Consider the following 22,112-nt stretch of genomic DNA (forward strand, 5'->3'; position numbering starts at 1 on the left):
AAAGTGTGAGAAAATGTTACCTATGAATATTTCTCATGTCGATTGTAAATAACACGAATTTTTTATAATTAATTGCGACTCAATTTTTGTAGGGCATGGATGGGAAATCCAGGGTCACCCTGTTAAAAAAATACCCCGTCAAGGAGAACCTTCACTGTTAATTTTGGCAATATTCAAGTCTCTCGTATCATCAAGTACATGTTCATTTTTTATACTAGCGACGCACCAAGTATACAGTATTAATTGTACAATCGCAGGTGCTTTGAAGGTTGGGATTTCAAATTTACCTTTGCTGAAATTTTCATGGAAGGCAAACTAGTTATTATTCACATAAATCACCTCTAATGCCGATATCATGACATTTCAATCTGATAAGCGGTTCTCAGCTAAATAACATGAAAATTGTATCACAAGTTCATTTTGACATCGCCTGGTCTTTGTCAACAAGTTGTCTTAGGCGTTGGCTATTTTTAATATTGATAAAAATCGAACAAAATTCTTTTAAACATCACAAATCTCATTTATTGTTGAAGCTATTTGTCAATGTTAATACATTTTAATGAATTCAACAATAAACGATGTGACATGCAAAGTAGAAGAAATGCATACTAAAAAAAATTCTTGCAAAGTGTATCATAAACAAATTTCATTCAAGCAATGAAGGCTGTGTCAAGGAATTGAGGGTATAGACCTAACTTCATTCACTCTGTACTGATCTGCCTAAAATTACAAGTCTCACCTATCAGCCTCCCCTCCCAACTAGTAGCTGTGATAAAACCATAAACAGAGTACTCAACCTGAAGGTCGGTTTGGCAGGGTTCACCCAGTACTAAACCTGACGGCATGTGAAATTCACACATCAGGGTAGGGGGGCCAGTTTCTTTCCCTGTGCTGGTTATGGCTTTCCCAGGAAGTTGTGGTATCCAATAAATCACAGCTTGGGTGAAGCTGAGGGTGCCCAGGAATCGAACATGGGCAGTTAATGTGATATAGGTATAATGTTGGATGCATAAACATCACCATTTCTGTGAACAATGAGCTGTTGTGACCAAAAGGAAAGAATATTAAAGATTGTATGTCATATCAGATTATTCTAATTGTAGCTTACAGAAAGGTCTACAAATTGCTAACAACGAACTTTCATTCAGACATTTTAGTACGAGATACTTCACATTGCTGAACAGACAAGTGATATAAGCATGGAATGAAAGGAAAACAAAGGTAAAGGGGTTCTAAAAAAATTAAGAAGGCTAAAATAAACTGCTGAAAATTTTTAATCATAAACTAGAGCAGGTAGAACAGTTCATTATATTTAAAAATTCCTAAGCAACTGCTTCAGATGGTAAATGAAGTAGAAAGGGCATTAACAGAAGAATGGCAAGAGGCAAAGAAACTTTTACAATGAGAAGGTAGTGTAGGATAAGAAAATGAAAGAGATTTGTAGGAAAGCGTATTGAAAACTTTAATATGGAGCAAGTTGGTTGCCAAGGTAAGAGGATGACGATCATGCTTATCTGGAACATTTATAGTGGCTGCGCATCTGTATACATATATGTGCATAAAAATTATACATAGCATTAGTAAAAATAAAAATTTGCATTTTTTCAATTTTCATTACATATTGCACATCATTGTTCAATTAAATATGAATTTATTTCCCATGAAAATCAATTTGTCATTTGTGCAAAATCCAAAAATTAACAATAAGAAATTATATCTTAGAAATATATATTTTAATGGAAAAAATAACAGAACAACACAACAAATCGGTTCAGTCTTCATTGTAATGGTTTATTATAACAAATTATTTCCATATATTATATACTTGTATGCATAAAATAAGAGAAAAATTCTAGCATTATCGGAGAACATTATTAAAATATTGAGCAAACAATCTCATTTGCATACAGTACAACATAATAAATTCCAAAACTGGATAATAGGATAAAATTATAAAGCAAACAATATAGCAATTTACTCAGTTCGATACTCTTTCGGAAATTCCTCAGGAATTACACTCGGAAGAAATTTTAACAAACAACTTTAAAAAGTACATTTTCAATTCTTTAACACATTTTACACATATTGTTGAACCCCATGACCAATACATCAGTTACACATTTTTTCATTCCAGCCAATTAAATTCACTCTCCAATTAGGATTATTGTTCACGCAGCTTCTTATCAGCAGCCTTTAGAGATGCCACAGCTTGAAGCTGACGAACCCTCAATTTTGACCAAATCAGATGGTTGTGCAAACCAAGTATTTGAGCAGCAGCCAATGCTGCTCCCTCCGGATGGATCACCGTTGTACATCCCAAACCTTAAAAAAAATTAAGACATAAAATTGAAAAATTTACATTTACAAGAAATGGAATTTGATCTCTTCCTGTCAAGAAAAGAACTGTACATAAAAAATATTTGCAGTACTATTTTTGGCAAATGAAAGACTAGTGAGCTCGGAAGAGTTTAAAAAGAGGAGAGATGCATACAATTTGCACATATGGAAGTAAATAGCCAATGGGTTACTTCATTTCTTGGCTCAAATCTTGAATTCTAATAATTTTTCAGATTCTCTACGGTGGGGAAGATATATTTTAATTTTCCAATGACTGAAAAAAAACAGGGTTATACGGTAGTCTTTGTCTAAAAAATAACCCTGCCCAGCATTTAGGTTTCAAAAATGAACAGATAAAACACAATACGCATCCTGTGAGCCTCTAACACCAACGAACTGAACTCAACCCTAGACTTGAAATCAAAATAAAAATTTAGGCTAAATATGGCTTCCTTGGGTCCAGAGATACTAACATCACAGCACTGGGCTATTTAAGGCAATTATGTCATGTGTTCCTAACCTGAATAGTTTGAGATAAAGTTGTCCTTAATAACATCTTAACATAGAATAAACAAAATTTTCAAAGTTAGTGACAGAACTTGTGGTAAAATTGTTTTGAAATTTGACAGATTGAGGTGCATGATTTGTGGCTCATTGCAACGTGCTCAAAGTTTGGTGTGGCTATTCACTGCTCCAAATTTGAGCTCTTTTTCTTCTCCCACCCAAAGAAATGATTTTGACAACGTTGAAATAAAGTCATACTTGAAAGCATTTGACTGAAATCAGAACAGACCAATTGCCCATCTGTTTCATTGCAATTACATTTTGATCAATCGGGTCAAACACTCGCATTTGCAATTTCTGCACCTATATTTGCTTATCATGCTTTTAACAACAACATTACAGAACAGGTGCACTTTAGTTTTACCAATGATAATGTTGTTGGATTGAAAGGTCACACGTTTCATGAATACAGTTGGAAGTATATTTCATCCATCAAAAGGGCCATGTGACTATTGCAATTACTCATTATATTAGCAGATTAAAGCAGAGGAAATCATAATTGACATACGAGTGATACTTACACATTATATGAGACAGGAAGTTACATTTTTGCACCATTATTTTGCTTTTCTCTACAATGCTACAGGTATTTCATATTTCACTCTTCAATTTTTTAAGGCCACATACTATATGATAATCTTGACTAGCAATAATACATCAAGGATATGGCCAATAAAATGGCAACAAGTACTTTCAAGAACAATAAACTTACTCTAAATACCACTCAATATTGATTACTGTTTTAAATATCCTTAAACTATTATACTGGATTTATTCCAAAATCCATTCTTATTTGTCCTATGGTGTAATCTTTTGGAGGAACATTAATGCTGCCGCAAAGGCCCTCTCCATGCAATAAATGTATTTGAAAACTATAGCAAAAGTATCCATCAGGCCTCTTGGAAGACCCCTACCTCTTGAATTAAAAATAATGATGACTGCCTAGAACAAATATTTTTTATTGTGAATTACTAGCACAAAAGAATCCCAATTTATTTATCCACACCCCTCTGGACTTATTTCACTTGTGAGAAAAAAATACCCTTAATACTTGCACAGTGCTCTTTTGCTCTACACAAGAAAAGTCCCTATCATTCAGCCTCACGCATTTTTAACAAATTGCCAATGAATATTAAAAATGAAGAGACATTAAATATGTTTAAAATAGAATGTCAAAAGCTGCTATTACTCGAGTACTATTACAGTGTGGATTAATGAATGATAATTTGTGGATTCAGTGTATTTTTTGATATTTTAAAAGGGATTGACTGCTATAGCCTGGGGAAGAGTGTATTTATGCATTTTTGTACATTGTTCTTAAGTATTTTCTGTACATCTTTATGACCATTTTCTATTCCACATGCCTGACCAACAGACCAATAAACTCTTAATATTTAAAAAAATTATTGTTAATGCTTATGATTTAACTCTAAGTTTTTCCATTGATGATGCATTCAGAGAATAATTTTGTTTTCCATAGCTGAGGGATTGACAGGGTTGTATAAGAAATTCAAAGAGGGTGAAGATGCCGAATGGAGACAAGCTATTTTTATCCCGAATGTCATTTGCAGGAAATGATGCGCATTACAATGGTGCTTTTGTTTCTGTAAGTTTCCTGAGAAGTACCTAATGCGTAACACAATTGGATGTTAATAATTATTCCATTGAGTGGAATCAACACCACAAAGAAAATATACAACTCTGTATATTAATCTTAAGGCTTCCGCACCATCTTTCTGATGAAGGTTCCATGCTTCTTCCAGGAATTACCATCACGTAGGTTGGCCTCTTGGAGCCAACCTACATGAAGGTAATTCCCGAAAGCAGCATGAAAACTTCAATTTGGAAAATATTTACCTGAGGGCACATTGAGAGAGGACCAAATGTCCCTGTCCACATTATCAGCCTTGACAGGAGGACAATTTATGACGGGAAAGCAAGTATTTCCAGACAAAACGGGACCAAGACCGTTACTACGTCCAGCAACAGCTATGAAAACTATAGGCATTTCAGCACCTGTATAGAGATAAAGAGAATAAAGTATATTGCTTAAGTACATCTCTAAATACAAAATTTAGAGCTCAATACAGAATTTGTTTTTATTTGAAGTATTTCATCACCACATCCACACAAATTACCCAACTGATAAAAAAACAAGTGATTAATTATTTAGTTTCATAATTGAAGCTCAACAACCACCTTCTAATGAAGTGTTATTATTTAATGTATTAATTTTTCAATTACAAGTGGTTCTTTTTTTTAAGTATGTTCACCGTGTTGAAACATACCTCCATTTGTACCCGATGACTCCTATACCTACATGAAATGTATGGTCAGCGAGCAATAAAAATATTACTATTATAAACCCTATTTTCATGACTCATCCAAAACGTGTGTGTCACGTATACTATTCCACATACAGGAAGTTTCTTTTCTGCTGAACCAAAACAATAATAGAGAGACGAGAGAGAAACAACACTTGAACAAAAAGTTAAGCCAGAACAGAAAAACGTTTTACGCCAGGGAAATGCACTCTTTAAGATTCAAGATTGAACCTAATGAAGCATTTCAGCAAATCTAACTTCAAATGTTAGTCAATATACCTGTCCATTTTATCTCTTAGCAGATATTTTATAAAAAACTTTGTCAATAATCCTTCACTTGGCCTATTACAATTATAGCCAATGAACAGTTTCTAACTGGGAAATTTCCTGAAGAATTAAAAATAACAAAGGTTATTCCAGTACATGAAAAGGGAGTCGAAGACCAACTTAATAATCATAGGCCAATCTCACTAATTTCATGTATTTCAACAATACTTGAAAAATTGATGGAAGGACTATTCCTCATAAAAAATCATCGTAAGTTCTTTCTCACTCACAGCATGGTTTCACAAAAAATAAAAGTGTAGAAACTGCATGCAGTAATTATGTAACTAAAATTGCCCAAGTTTTTAGTGATAAAAAGCATGTTATAAGGGTAAATATAGATCTATCAAAAGCCTTTCATCCTGTAAAATCTGGCATTCTTTCAACTAAAAAAGGACATTATAGTACCAGGGGAGTACCTCATCTCTGCCTTAAATCCTTTTGGGAAATAAAAAACAGTATGTAGAAATTGTCGGAAAAAATGGTGCTACCTACAAATCGACAATGAAAACTTAAATATGGTGTTCCACAAGGTTCCGTAGAGGGGTCTTTACTTTTCCTGGTGCATGTGAACGACACTGAAAAAGCCATAATCTCTCCAGAGAATAATAACATGGTGCTCTATGCAAATGACATAAGTCTAATAGCAGGCCATACTAAATCATCTCAATTAGAAATAGAGATGCATGCTATGGTGAATTCAGTTGCTCAATGGCAGCATGACTATAATTTACAACTAAATGCAAGAAAAAGTTTACTTTGTATTTAGTAATAGAGACCTTCAGTCAAATATTTCAGTAGAAATAGGAAACCATTTGATTTCTGAGTTAGAACATACCACCTTATTGGGTTTAGAAAAAGACAAGTTAAGCTGAGGTTCCAAATGAAATAATGAAGTAAAAAATTATGCTCGGCCCTATTCCTTTTAAAAAATCTTGCCAACTATTGTAATACAGAAGTATTAATCCCAGCACACCATGGTATATTTGAGTCCATAGCTTGATGTGGCATTGTCTGCTGGGATAGTTCAGCACATGGAAACATCAATAGAATACACATCCTTCAAAATCGTACATTAAGGGTTATATTTTAACTAAATGCAAGAAAATTGTGCAGCAAGTATTTCAAATGTCGCAATCATGACCATTCCCTGTATGTACATGTATAATATGATTTTATTTGCCTGCATCAAAACCCCCCCTCTGGTCAGAAATAGGGATGTTCACAAGTATGACACTCAGATAATCTTCAAAATGGCCATTGCTGAGAAGCAGTAATACAAAACACCCCAGAAGTCTCAGGAAGACTGCTGTTTAATTGACTTCCTGAAGAGTTAAAACAAATACTACCCCAAGAAAATAAATTCAAAAAAATGTTAAAAGATAACTTTTTAAATAATGTTTTTCATATTGTCCAAGAGTGCATAGAAAGAGCCAATGAAGGAAATCTTTTTTTTTAAGTTTGAATACACATATATTTCATGTACATTATTAATCCTATGAATTTGTATACATGCAAACCTAATGTACCTGTAAATGTAATTGAATCTTAAAGAAGGCCATACAATTATGTGTTGTTCAATGGCAAATAAATTTATCTATTTTAGCAAGAAAAAAATGGTCGGAAGTTGCATTTAATGCATTATTTACTGACTTGCCGGCCTGAGCTCTGTTACACTACCTAATTAATTTAGTATTAAATTTAAATGTTGACTTACAATAAAAAAATAACGCTTTTGTATTAAAACATTCATTCCAATGTTTCTTGGAATATTCAAAAAAGGTGGCATTAAAAATAATAAAGAACAATAACCACATTCGGAAAATGTAATTGACTTCAGAAGATGAAGAAGCTATACATTTGGAATAAAAATCAATCAGAGTAAATGTATTGAAAAACTGGCAATTGCTAATCCCCTATTTATCAAAGCACTAGATGTATCAGTTCGCAAAGGTAAGAATTCCACTAACCTCTCTATCCTAAAACCACTTCACTATTCCAGAAAGAGAGCTCATTTAAAGGGTAAGCATGCTTGGGCGCCTAGTGGGCAAAAATTAAGCCAATTACACCTCTCCACTACTTCCCTTCAAAGGTGCCATTGCTGCGTTGTCAGCCAAACTTACCTTCATAATCAGCCAAGATGCTCATTGTGTCCCCGGTTCCTTTGTGAGCAGATGTCACACGCATCTGTGTAGGTATTTCTAATGCACGAGTGCATTCCATTATTTTCCGGCAATGATCTTCATCTGATGGGGAACCCATGAGGATAACAACCTGTCAGGAAAACACAAAATGCATTAAACATCAAATTTGCTGTCGCTTGCCTTCCTTAACCACAAAAAAATGCACTGAGCGGTCTTCTTGGACAAAAAACGTAAAATCGTCCTAAAAAGAAGACATACTACCTTGATCAAAAAGTTCCCGGAATAACCACCGTGTGGCGCTCCCATCGTTCCGATTTGAGTTCTGTTTTTTTGTTAAATTGGTACATCTGTTGTTGATATTCCCTTTAAATCTTAGTGTCATAACTTGACATTTGCAAAAGTTACGTAGCCAAGAGTACATCTATCTCTGTGTGTGTTGGCGATTTTTTACAATTTCAGAAATGGATTTAAATTTGCAACAACGAACTTGTATTAAATTTTGCGTAAAAAACGGATTTAGTGGCGCACGGACGTTGGAAATGTTGGAAAAGTGTTTCGGCAACGATTCTCTAAAAAAAACGGTCGTTTACCAGTGGCACGAGCGGTTCAGAAGTGGTCGTGAGTCAATCGAAGATGATGAACGCAGTGGCAGACCATCGACATCGAAAGTCGGTGAAAAAATTGATAAAGTAAAAGAAATGTTGGTCAATAACCGCAAATTAACCATCAGAGAAATAGCGGAGGACTTGAACATTGCCTATGGATCCGCCCAAGACATTGTGGTTAATGATTTGGGTTTCCGTCGTGTAGCAGCAAAGTTGGTGCCAAAAGACCTCAATTTCATGCAAAAAAGAGACCGTGTTGACGTCGCAAAAGACATGATTTGCGAGGCTGAATCCGATCCCACATTCATCAAAAGGATCATTACTGGAGACGAGACGTGGGTTTATGAGTACGACACGCAATCCAGACATCAGGCAAGTGAATGGCGTTCACCAAATGAGCCGAGACCAAAAAAACCACGTCGTTTTCAGTCAAAAAAGAAGGCAATGCTGACGGTTTTCATGGATTACAACGGTGTAGTGCATCATGAATTTTTGCCAGAAGGCCAGACAGTAAACAAAGAGTATTATTTGGGCGTTATGAGACGTTTGCGTGAAGCAATTCGCCGAAAGAGACCAGAAATGTGGGCAGAAAACTCGTGGATTTTGCACCATGATAACGCACCGTCGCACAGTGCTATCATTATTCGTAATTTTTTGACGAAAAATGCAACAAATACCATCCAACAGCCACCGAATTCACCTGATTTGGCTCCCTGTGACTTCTTTCTGTTCAATCGAGTTAAAAAACCATTACGGGGAACGCGTTTTAGCAGCCGAGAGGAAGTAATGGAAAAATCGCAGGAAGCACTGATGGACATACCGAAAACCGAATATAAAAAATGTTTCGAGGATTGGATCAAGCGCTGGCATAAGTGTCTTGCAGTCGATGGGGATTACTTTGAAGGGGACAATATAGATTTAGATGAATAAACTTTTATTTTTAATTTTCTGAATAAATTCCGGGAACTTTTTGATCAAGGTAGTATGTGAATAACTAAGAACAATTTTCTGAGGGACCACTCCTGACATTCTATACTAAGAAACCCCTTATAGATTTTCCAGATAAATGGTAGTCCTAGCAGCAGAGCTATCGTTAAGCTTTGCAACCAAGTTTCCTCACTATAAAAATACACTCCATATCAGTTTTTGCCAATCTTTGTTTTAGATCCTCACGAGGTTAATCTGAATAACACTTTTATCACCTTTATCCAACACACTTCCTCGATAGGCGAACTGCTACAGTTTTTGCCTTCTAATTTTAATACTTACTGTGTTTTCCCCATTGTAAGGTTCCCATTTGTAGTCGAGCCTAGTGACATAGAATTTTAGAAGAGACAATAGTTTTGTCTACATTAAAACTTTATCCAAGATCATAGCCATCAACATGATTACACAAAGATGTCTACTTCCAGGGAGTAACTTGTTCTGGTTTCATCACACAGTTCAGCCAAAGATGAAATTGAATTGTTAGCTGCAGACATTGCTGAAAATCACCTAATATGGTATTTACAGTACGGACCTCAATCCTGGAGCAATCAATGGAAAAATATCTATTCAGCTTATCCCACATGAAGGCTTGTAAACTACATGAAACATTTTAAGAAAGAATGCATACAAGTACTTGAAATAAAAAAAAACCGGCAGCATAAAAAGACTAAAATAAACATTTGTTGCCCCATTGTACATGAATGGGAATTACTTTGCAAATTGTTCCTTCCTTGGCCATTGGAGTAAATAAACATTCCACTGTGAATTTCCAGGATAATAACTTATTTTACTTTCGTCCACAATATACTGTATCAAAGGATATTTTCTCCTGATAATTGTACGTAAAGGGCATTACCCTTTTTCCCATCTCCTATCTCCCTAATGGCCCTTAGATCTATCTCATACACTGCACATTGGGTGGCTTTGGTTAATAACCGCGCTTGCCCGAGGTGACACAGTTGGGCCTGAGCTGGAACGAAAGTGTGTACTCAAGACTCAAACTGGGGAGTGCCCCTCTTCCCGGGAGTACCTAGAGTTTTCCTCTGTGGTATTTGAGGGATAGACCATCTTCAACTGAGCGGCTGGCCTTAGTCAAGTCTACCGAGTGATTACCAGGCCTCTAGATGGATCAGCATAGTGTAACACATTCACTTCAAGCTTAGGCAGAACTTATCAAATTGAAACTGCTTTTGTTGCCATGGAGATCTGGTAATGCATAACTATAATGCATGTTACAGAAGTTTGGAAAAAAATACCCCTTAAAGTGTAAATTTTGGGATTTCCCTTTAATGCTGCCTAATGGAAACTTTCTACATAATTTGGCAGTGCCATCTAGTCCAGGCACAGCAGTATTTTGTCTTCATTTCTATAATGTTTGTGGTAAAAAAAGAAGTGTATCATAATTAATAACAGAAATGGTGACGTTTCAAATTCTTATATGTTCACAATATGTGACGTAATTGTCTGCTTCTCACCACGTCTTATGCCTGAGTTTTCTTTTATCAAAAAGAAAGAAAGCAATTACAGTGGGACTCAGGATGTTCCTTGGTAGCATCTCTCTTCCTTCATGAATTCAACTCAACCCAAGTAAATAATTATGGTTAACAGATTTTAATTAATAAAATCTGATTCATTTCAGTAAATGCATTAAATAACCCAGATTAAAATTAGTTCATGAATAAACGTGCAATGCAGGAACACAACTGCACCAGAGTGGAAATTTTAAAACAATGTTCGACCCGTTTTAAGAGCAACCAAGAAGATTTTCTGAGCTGGTTTGTGAACAAAGATGAAACTGGGGTCCACTAAAATACCCTTGAGACATAACAGTAGCAAAAGCAGTGGAAACATTGATTCACCATCACCAAGGAAAGCAGATGCTATACAGTTAGCCAGAAAGGTGATCGCTTCAGTTTTCTGGGATACAAAACGGCTGAAAGATTATCTTCCCACTAGTCAAACAATTACTGGAAAATACTACGCTAACCTCCTGGAACAACTGCAGCAAAAGAATACAAGAATAAAGGCCAGGTTTAGCAAGCCAGAAAGCCATCTTCATCAAGACAATGCACGCCAACACACTAGTGTCGTTGCAATTGGAGCATTGCTGGACCATGCGCATTACTGTAGAGGGAGACTAAAAAAATTTAATATTTAAAAAGTATCACTAATGTAGGTAATTTATTTCTATTTAACTCTGAGAACTTTTCAAATTACCCTACTACTTTAAATATTTAAAGTAATATTTGTTTTATAAATTTTAATGGCGCTGTATCAAAACTGTCAGCACAATATCTTGAGTCATTGGAAGTGAGGAAGTTGCTGGAATGATAACTGAAGAGAAACATGTCGTTTAAAGGCAATATTCAAGGAAGGAAAGGAACCTTCTACATCACAAGGTTGATTTCTATTGATCCAATTAGTGAAAGTCACTCGTGCATCAAACACGCTGCAAAGTAAAAGAGTACAGATTTATGAAGAATCAGTATCATAGCTACAGGGGAAGTATTCACTCAATACAAATAATATACTTTAGTTAACCGAGATTAATGAAAGGTGGGGGTCACAGATCATCATATACAAGTTTTAGAATGAAAACTAATGTGTTATTACATCATTAACTATCACCGACTAGTTATTTTACCCATTTTATGATAGCAAGTTACCATACAAGGTCAATCCTTGTTTGTACATTTTCCTGGTCAATGTATTTCTCCTCAAAAACTTGCTAACATGAATCTAATATAGTAAATGCAAATTACTTGTGTTGATGCCACCCGAGAGCTTGAAATTTGTATCATAAAATTCATATCTTCATGCAGTCATTTGCAATTATCATATTTTTTATTAAAAGCGTAACAAAACTGTCAATATCAGTCATTTGGTTACACTTGACTAAGTGATACTTTCATGGAATTAAAAATGATATGTTTATAATTCCTCGAGAAGTAGGCCTGTAAAACAGAAACAACTTGAATGATGAGTGTCTACAGAGGTGATTTGACCGCCAATTAAGGATCACAACTTTTTTTGAAGGAAAAATCTACACATGCAAGCTCTATAGAACAAACTTTGAAAAAATACCGAAAAGAAAACCATGCCAACTATTACCATGCAGCGGTATGGAGGAGTTAGGTGATCCAGTTGCTCAGCAACCCACTCAAAATTTCTCTTGATCTCATCCAGGTGAGACTGAGTGACTTCTCCAGTGATATTCCTGTACACTTGCTTATCCTTCATTAAACGCTTGTCCCCAGAGGGCCACAAGCGCCAAGAGTCGGAATCAATCACATCAGCAACCAGAATTTGCCCTAAAAAAAAATGAAGATCATTTCAAAAATCTAACATGATATTACCATATCATATTCCGTATAATACAATGTTAATATAAAAAAACATAAACACAGTAATCAACCCGAAGGTCGGTTTGGTAGGTGATGGTAGAGTTCACCTAGTACTAAACCTGACCACGTGTGAAATTCACACATCAGGGTAGGGGGGCCAGTTCCTTTCCCTGTGCCGGTTATGATTTCCCAGAAAGATCTGGTACCCGAAAAATCACATAGCTTGGGTAGAGCTGCAGGTGCCCAGAGTGCCTTGCCCAGGAATCGAACCCAGGACCCTCCGGTCAGCAGTCCAACGCTCTACCCACTGGACTACCCCGACCCACAATGTTAATATAAGTTATCATTATTTTTTTCACAGAATTTATGATCCTCCTCCTTAGTCGACAACCCTAAAGCTGTGATATCACCATTGAAATCATAGGTGGCACTATTGAATTATTTTATATCAAAACACATTTCACAGATTAGCACTGGCATTTTGTGAGAAAAAAGAAAAGGGACTTGCTCTGAAGCACACACGTTATCACACTGTTTACAATCCTCAAGGGTTTAATTTAAGAGTTAAACGCTGTCCAAGGTGATACTACTTTCAGAAATATAACTGTGAGATAAGTTTGATTTGACCAAGATCTGACTCCTCAAACGGGGAAAGTTTAGTTGATTTCACATACAAGGCAGAAGTTGAAGGAATTAAGATGAGCTCACCCATATTGTTAACTCCAAACTCGATCTTCATGTCAATGAGAGCACAGTTCCTAGACCTCCAAGCACGCTCAAGGACCTCAAAGACACATATGGTGGCCCTCCTCATGTAGTCCACCTCACCTTTGCCAATCGTAACCCCATTAAAGCAGAAACCAGCCGACACGATTTGCTGCTCAGACCACTGAGGATCATGATTGGCATCATCCTGTTAGGAGAACAAATAACATTAATAATACAGGTAATATCTCAGGCCAAATTCAAAAAAAGAATCAATCAATAAATAAATCGAGAATAAATATATCAGTTCATCCACTAAATGAAGGTATGAAAACGGATGTAAACAGTGGCCAGTGCAATGAAGATATGCTGCAGACCCCAAACATCCTGGCAAGGAAATTCTCATGTCAATACCTTACGACAAAAAGGTGACGAGAGATCGAAAGAAAATCACTTATTTCATCATACACCTTGTACATAGACAGTTTTATAAGAGCATCTGACATTTAAAGGGAAGAATTGTCAGAACTTTGCTAGGTTAAACAGCACAATGTAACATAAGATCACAGGAAATTCACAGTAAAATTATGTTAAGGATGTATATTGTAGCTAAGTCCAGACGTCATTTAGGTGCCTAAATTGCTCGATTTAGGGTGGGCGCCATCTTGAAGGGTGTCGAAACTCGTTAGGCAGCGATAGGGTGCAATTTTAGCCACCTAATTTGGCCCCCCGGATTTAGGACACAAGCACGCCATTTTGCAACCCCAGAATTCCAAGTGCTGGAAGCAAGACAACTAGCAGAAGAATAATCACAATGGCAGGAGTGTATTGTATGTGTTGGCCTCAGTAACATTGGTTATTTCTTCAAGAGATTTTACTTGCTGAAGAAATGAAGGCTTTATTAACACAAGGTGGGAAAAGGCAGAGATTTCCTTGGGCAAGGGAAATTCGATACCTTCCCAATGAATGTAGTTTAATTCTTGTAATAACTTTTATTTATCAAATTATTGGATACAGATACTTTTTTTGCTTAAACAACAAATGCGACTGAAAGTGAAGTGTTTAAAGTAAAAACTTAAAGGGCTCAGAGTTGAAATTAACTAAATACATGCAGCATATAATATAGGTATCGCTATGAAAATTAATAATTTAATTGAATTTATAAATTAGAGAAGTTTAGCACAGTTGCTAACAGATACTTATGAAAGAACCTACATTGTAAATTCACTTCTACTGTTTTTACTTAACCATTCTGGTTATTTTTAATGCAAAGTAATAACGTATAATGCACTCCTACCCTTGTATTTAATGATTTTAATATGCCAGGTGGAGTATCAAAGGCAGGGTACCCTGGCTGTCGTTTAACTCTGACACTTAAAAATGTTATATCACTCCATCTGAAACTCACATGTCATAGTTATGGGCGATGAGACTCATTTCAGGTGGAATCATATTGCATGCAGATGAGCTCCACAGCTGGTAAGCAGTTCGTTAGCCCCTATGGTCACCTCGCAAAGGCTATGTTCTGTCATAATTGATGAGTATACTCAACATTTTGAACACTGTGAGGAAATAAATTTAATTTCACTTGGGGCTGGAACTAAATTAACAACACTATATGCCCAAAGTCCTCATAAATTAGAGCATTCTGAGCTAAGGAATGAATTACATCATGTGGCAATGAAAGCCGGACGGACACGTGTTTCCTCGAATGAGATATCCTCACCAGGTGAGCGAAACCTTCCCCAGACTTCTCTGAAGTATTATACTTAGCCACAATATCGTAAAGAGTTGATCTGGGGTACCAGAAGAATTGAACTATTTTGAATTGTAACTCCCAGTTATAACACTTTTGATAATCGTGCCTCTTCAATTGTACTACTCCGCACTTGTACGTAACATCTCGGCCATTCTGAGGTCATGACTGTTTGCTAGATGCCTATAGCTTCCAAGAACGCCAATCGCGACCTCCAATGGAACTATGATTTGGTGGGAAATACAAATTGAAATTTGTTTGGATTTAAGCACCGCACTCTGTACAACTCCCAATAAAAATATATTAAACTTAGATTAATTTCAATCTATGTTAGCTCCAGGACGTTCTGTTCCTGTTCAGTCAAAACTGAATAAGAGCAGACTGTTACCAATAACTTTGAGGAGTAAAACTGAAGTGAAGAAGAAGGTTCCTTGAGATGATTCTGGTTTTGGATCAAATCCCTAAATAATAAAACATCACATTCATCAAATTCATTGAAAAAATGGAGCACTGCTTCCCACACATATGTTGCTTGCACCACTCTGGGTATACTGGATTTTTTTGGCATAAATAATATTGGACAGACTAAATGATTCATTACAAATCAGGTTTCCCCAAAAAAATCAAAAAACACTGGTGTAGTCCATACCTTAAAAAACGTTTCTTGGAGGGGTGGATTGAATCTGTATCCTTCAGGAACACCAGGATGGCGCTTGAGGAATGAGCCAGTGGCTAACCTCCTAGATACCCACTCAATGGGCACCATCTGACATTTCTGCGCAATAAAGGCATTGTCTCCAGCAGGTTTGACAAAAGCAGTCTTTAAGCCTTAAAAAGAAAGAAAACTGAATTTTAATACAATCAGGGAAATGCTTCCACACAAAACCAAAAGCACACCAAATATTTAGGAAAAAATTCAATATACCGTTAATGCAACCAATAAATTATGATGTAATACCAGTTATGGCACAAAGAACTCTCACATAAATTCCACAATATATTTAATTGGTATGACAGCATAAAAATTATTGTGGCGCTACAAAAGTGAAGAATCATAATATGGATAAATACCATTAAGTAATTCCAGAGGCTGTTAATGAGTGAATGTCACTGAAAAGCTAGAAGGTAAAATGTTTTAATACCTGTAATTAATCAAAAACTTTGTTTTGAATTGAATTGCAGTTTACTGATTATTAATTATATTTTCTTTACCACTAACAATTGCTTTTCAAACCTATTTCACAGAAAAAAATGAAACTATAAGGGAACTGTCGGCAATTAACAAATACTTGCCATATTTTATCCATTACTAAAAAGAAAGAAAGACTCGTGCTTTTCCACAGATTTAAATCTGTGGAAAAGTATGAGTCTTTCTTTCTTTTTAGTAATGGATATTAAATTCTTCCACGAAGTGAAGCCTGAAACAATAGAATATACTTGCCATATTGTCTAATTTTTTGCCTGTTCCTACATACGTGTAACGGCCTATGGAAAACAGCTTATCTCACAGATCGAGCGGACCCTCCCATGCAGAATACTTTTGTTACTATTTGTTCAACATAAACATTGAATGTCAGGGAATTGTCAAATAAACACCCATGTCCTTAACAGCAGAAACTTTGGATGGCTACATCATTAATTTATAATAAAAAAAATAACTATGCACCCCCCTGTGAGTCAAGGACATACAATAACATCCGTGCCAACTTAAGCTGCATTTTTTATTTGAATTCAAACTGACATTCAATGTCATAAGGTTATTGCATCACTGTTTAGAGATCTTGGAAATGCAATTGCTTACATAGTGTTGTAGAGTGTAAATGGTGTGATATATTTTAATATTGTCTGCATACATTGCACAAGGAACGGGATAAATAATTCCACTAATATCATAAATAAACATCAAGCTCCTCTAAAATAAACATCACCTCTGCATAGATTATGAAATAATTCAAAATTGACCTAATCAAAAGCATAAAAAGAGTCTGTGTACATGGCACCAACTAGATGATTTCCATTGACAAGGTTATTCCTGCAACTATTAAATGTGGCAAAGCTGGTAGCAGCACATCTATCTGGGAGCCAAGCAGTTCAGGTACTAAAGCGTGATTTTACATTTGGGAGAAAGAGCTTAGAACTAAGGTCTTCACTACTTCGGTTAGGACAGATTAAATAGTTGCTGTCAAGTCAGTAACATCACATTTACCCTCAGACATAAAAATGGGTATCACATTAAATTTTACGATGTCTCGAAGGTTCCATGAGCAAATGATTTGTTGATTAATTCAAACAATAAGACAAGAAAGAACCACATATTTGGAAAATGTTTGCTGGAACTTTATCAGGAATGCACAATACTTAGGCGATTTGCAATTGACGATTTTTTTTCCAATCAGCCCCCTTTTAGGCTTCTACATGTTGACCAAAGCTGCCCCAGTTTGTTGACCTCTTCTTAATAATGCGATTGCTCTAAGTCATGAAAATAGGTATTTGTAAATGAACTCACCTATTTGATTGAATAAAATCCGCTTCTCACAAGCCATTGTTCTTAATAATGGGGCTGACACCTATCTTTTGCAAATCATTCATTGATTGCGCACAGTCTTCTCGACTGACTACATTCTCTTTATCCACTAATCATACATACACCTTTGTTACACTCTGAGGTTTCCTTCCACTAGTGACAAAATTATTCCTCCATATATACATTTATAATGCACAGATGATAAAGAAGAACCCTTCCTCATCCCTTTTCTTAAAACTGCCCAACCCAACTCTCCATCCACCTGACGAACCAACCAAGGTCTTGCCTTTAGAGCAGCCACACTATCGGACTGACACTGCACAGACTACCATTTGCTCGGCTACCTACCCTTTGACCTATTTGCCATGGGTGACCCTAATGGGAGCAATCATGATTGCTCCTGCCAGCATCATCAATCACCATGATATTTATTCACGATGCCTGGAGAAGTGTCCTCAACAAGGCATCCAAAATATTCAGTCATTTACACGGTGATAATGTTTTCACCATTCTAATAATGTTTTAATGACTTTCAAACCATTCTAGTTGAATGGTGCAGATTCACCACGTTCTCTTAGTGTCCCCAGGTGATTTGCCTTTCATAGATTTATGCTTGATCACAACACATGATTCTCTTTCATCGGTCCATCAAGACCTAATTTCCATGAATTAAATTTGCCGCCACCCTCGTGCATCTACATTATGTTTTTAATTCTATATAAAAAATAACATTGGCAACTATTCTCTTAACTCTGCCTATCATCATCATTACACCAGAGGATGGAATGACATCCATTATGGGAATATAAGAACTAAAGCATTGAAATTAAGACCCAATGAAATGGGCATCAGATTATATAACAAACTAGCCAAAAGTATCAAGGATACACCGGGAACTGCTGCATTCAGGCATAAATTAAAAAGATATCTACAGCACAATGTGTTCTACTTGGTTGACAAATATCTCAACAATACTCCCAACCAGTAAGTTCATACTTTTAGTAACTCAATTTGCTCCAATTAAATGAACACTTAACAAGGAGCAATAGATTGATATGGCTTAAACTTTGTACGCCATCCTTCAAGAGATGCTACTAACTGTATATTAACTTCGATAAACCAATGTAAACCAGGTCTGGCTTTGCATAGAATTTTTAAACTAAATTTGTTTCACAAAGATTGCACAAATAAGTTGAAGAAAAATTCCTCTTCATGCCTATTCCATTAGATCTCATATTTTTTTCAACGGTTTCCTTGTCACATGGGCAGATAATGGCTTATGACATTTTGTGTTGTGCATGAAAACATCCAGTTTGCCACAATATTCAAAAGTAATTATGAACATCCTCTAATTCTATGGAAATAGTAACATGATACAAGTTTGATTCAAACTCAAAAATAATTACTTTGCCTTATGCATTTAATCCCCAGGCCATGAGGGCAACATAAACATTCTGTAATATTATTATTTCAAAATGTAACATTTCCAATAGCTCAGCAAACACCTTTTCATGCCACACACCTTACAACTAGACTGTATGCCATGGGTAACAAAAAACAAATGGAAGTTTTCAGAGTCTCCCAATTCCTCATATTTGAAAAAACAATGTACATACACTTACCAGCAGAGTTTAAAATTTGAAACACCTTAGCATTGGTAGCGTTTGATACTTTGGCCTTCCCAGTCAAGTCGTGGGCCTTGGCACCATCTCCAGCTGTTATTCGGTCCTTTGACTCAATCAACACAAAGGAGGATGACCCTCCATCCCCAGAAGGAATGTCCCAAACACGCTTCGTCTTTCCCTCTATTACAAGGGAACCAACTGCGTGTCCAGAAATATCTGATTTAAAACAAATTGAGACAAAAGAAAGAAAAGGTGAGAATAATAACTTAATGTTGTTATGCACATGACTAAAATTACTTCAAAAATAAAAACCCACATAAAACGATTGGGAGGATGCAAGAGGAGGAACATGACCTACCTTCTCAATTAGTATTTTTGGTTTAATTAAGTTCATAAGTAATATTACTCATTTGCCCAACACTAATTCTGAATACCTACTGTACTTTGAGAACAAAATTAACTATTACAGAGTGTCATACTTTCAAATGGCACGATTTTCAACTTCTTAGTAGTAAAAATGCAATTAATTATTTTCCTTTATTATTTATTGGATGTTTGTAATAATGCTTAGGCGGAAGAATGGAAAATTAATTCTCAATCTTGCCTCAATGAAGTCATTAAATGAATATGTAAATGGCCGCCAATTGGAGATGCTCGAGATCCACTAATGCTTAAATTTGTTATAAAATGTATCTACCTAGCTTACAATAGACACCGCGCACACAAAAATACAATGCTAATTTCATGAAGCAGCGATTATTTTTATTATGGAAAAAGTAATCACTTTTACGTTATCTAACATAGCTGCAGAACCTTTGGTTTAAGGACTAGAACCCGTTCTAATTAACTTCAATTCTACCATGACAGGCAACAGACACGGAAATGAATAGGAGAATTAAATTATTTTATTATTATAATCATCCAAAAAAACTTCTACTTATCTCGGGTGATAAAATATGGCAAATCTAATGGAAAATTTCCAATATTCGATGTAACATGTATATATTATTAATTTAATTCACGCGGTACCTAACACGGGCAACATACAGGTAACATCAAATGCTTGCGTATACGAAACGCAAATTTCTAGAAATACATATAATATAAAGTAGTGCGTAAAGTAGAACATACTGTAATGAACTCCATCATTTCTGAAGCAAAATTCGTTAAATCATACATGATAAATGCAGAGGAATAAAAATTTCCAGAATCAATTAAGCCATAATGCCTACGTTTCATTAATGGTCTGTAATATCTACACTTCAAATCAAGTGTATAACGAGTACCTAATTCCATACTAGTAATTTCCCCCTTCCTATGCTAGAGTTCCTCTTCGGCAGACAGCAAGTTTCAAGATTCATATCTTAAGGGATATTTTACCCACTAAACCCTCGCACGTTCAACTACTATGTACAGATTCTAATATATAAAGATATTTTGGACAAACGTATTTCAACCTATATGTACAACTATACCACAAGTATTCCGATATTACTACTTCACATACATGCCGACTGATCCGACAAAATAATGTAACTTGAGGGTTTAAATTTTTCTGGGGGAATTTATGGTATTTTAGTTTTCCTACAACATTCGAGTGCTTTCATTAAAAATTAATTTGTCTCAATTGGTCATTGGTATTAAGAATGAAGTTAAATAAACTAAGGAAGTTAATTCTCTCACGATGTGGCTACGTACTAGATGCGGTTGACATATAATACGATGGGAAAAGAAAATCTTTCATACTAACACTCGAGTAGAGATAAATTTAACTTCGCGAGACGTGATACTAACACAATATGAAATGCACTTCACAGAATTGAGAGAATAATACAGCAGCAAAACCAAGAATGTGTGTAACTGACCTCCGCAGTCGAGGCACAAAAATATTAATGCTACAATCAAGAAAGGTCGAGGAAATTTCACTTTTTTGAAGTGTGCTTAAATTAGCGACTAAACAGAGAAAAGTTGTTTACAAAACTGTAAACAACGAAAACTATAAAACTACACAGAGACTCGAGTACTAGGATTCGGTCTAGAGAAGGAAAAACCTTGTTTGTATCTCAAGCTAGAGCCAACATCAATTCATAAATGAAATTCTAATACATTTTACAGTGAACATGGCTTGGTATGACATAATAAATAACCTGAGATGTACATTTCCGTATGCTTGACAACAGCGCACATCGAGGGTCTGAGAATATGCAGCACGACATTACGTAATACCTTGGAAGGAAGGATTGGCCTTTGAAACCAATCATTGGCAGATCAAATCTGGTGAGGTCAAACAACGTTCAGTTTCTCAGCTGAACAAATGAATTTATCTTCCAAATCCTACAGCTACAACTACACCGAACATTAGCCGTTTTATCTTATACTCGACATGGCAATGAAATTGTATCATAACCCAACTTTCCTCAAGGTCATCCTTTGCAATGACCAAACTATCAAATAGGGGCACCTTAATAAAATAAAAGATAAGCTTCAAACAAACTTTCGCTGAATTCTTGACTTGAACCCGCACTAATGGTGGTGGCCTATCATTGATGATTCAAAGGTTAACGAGGATTTAGGAGTTATGCACTACTAAAACGATATATCTGACGCCATTATTAACTACATCGGTTTACCTTTGCTCAGTCTATACTTACCTTTTCGTGACATGACAAACTCTTGTCAGCTTGAGTCTGCGATATAGTAGTGCTCTACAGAACAACCACAGACTGACCGAGACTGGGGTTAAATTTCGGAATATCGAAGAAGATATACCAAAGCCGAACCCTTCGCTTGCCTTTCTCCCGCGCATTATTTTCTTAATCGTGATTGGTCCATGCGGTTCAGCCCCTTGCTGCTCTCCGCCTATCATGACTATC

The 22,112-nt window shown here is 35.9% G+C and overlaps 1 protein-coding gene across 2 annotated transcripts; it reads right to left on the reverse strand.

Annotated features, from left to right (window-relative positions):
* Positions 1–1,770: 1,770 nt before the first annotated feature.
* Positions 1,771–21,999, reverse strand: Paics (PAICS bifunctional enzyme). 2 transcript variants are annotated; one of them, XM_071588578.1, is made up of 8 exons: positions 21,891–21,999; positions 19,237–19,455; positions 15,740–15,918; positions 13,338–13,542; positions 12,397–12,596; positions 7,673–7,823; positions 4,759–4,917; positions 1,771–2,322 (listed from the first exon to the last, which is right to left on the reverse strand). In XM_071588578.1, the coding sequence occupies exons 1-8, from the start codon at positions 21,901–21,903 to the stop codon at positions 2,162–2,164; spliced, it is 1,287 nt and encodes a 428-aa protein (XP_071444679.1). In that variant the 5' UTR covers positions 21,904–21,999; the 3' UTR covers positions 1,771–2,161. The 2 variants fall into 2 exon arrangements, with proteins under 2 accessions (XP_071444679.1, XP_071444680.1); XM_071588579.1 differs by lacking the exon at positions 4,759–4,917.
* Positions 22,000–22,112: the final 113 nt, after the last annotated feature.

Source organism: Hetaerina americana, unplaced genomic scaffold (assembly GCF_022747635.1).
Source record: "Hetaerina americana unplaced genomic scaffold, ioHetAmer1.1.p SCAF_3, whole genome shotgun sequence".
Lineage (NCBI taxonomy): Eukaryota > Metazoa > Arthropoda > Insecta > Odonata > Calopterygidae > Hetaerina > Hetaerina americana.

Coding starts and splice junctions, on each gene's coding strand:
- Paics (XM_071588578.1), bottom strand. Junction 12,597..13,337: donor GTTTGGAGTTAACAATATGG/GTGAGCTCATCT, acceptor ATTTTTTTTTAG/GGCAAATTCTGGTTGCTGAT. Junction 4,918..7,672: donor CATCTTGGCTGATTATGAAG/GTAAGTTTGGCT, acceptor ATCTCTATACAG/GTGCTGAAATGCCTATAGTT.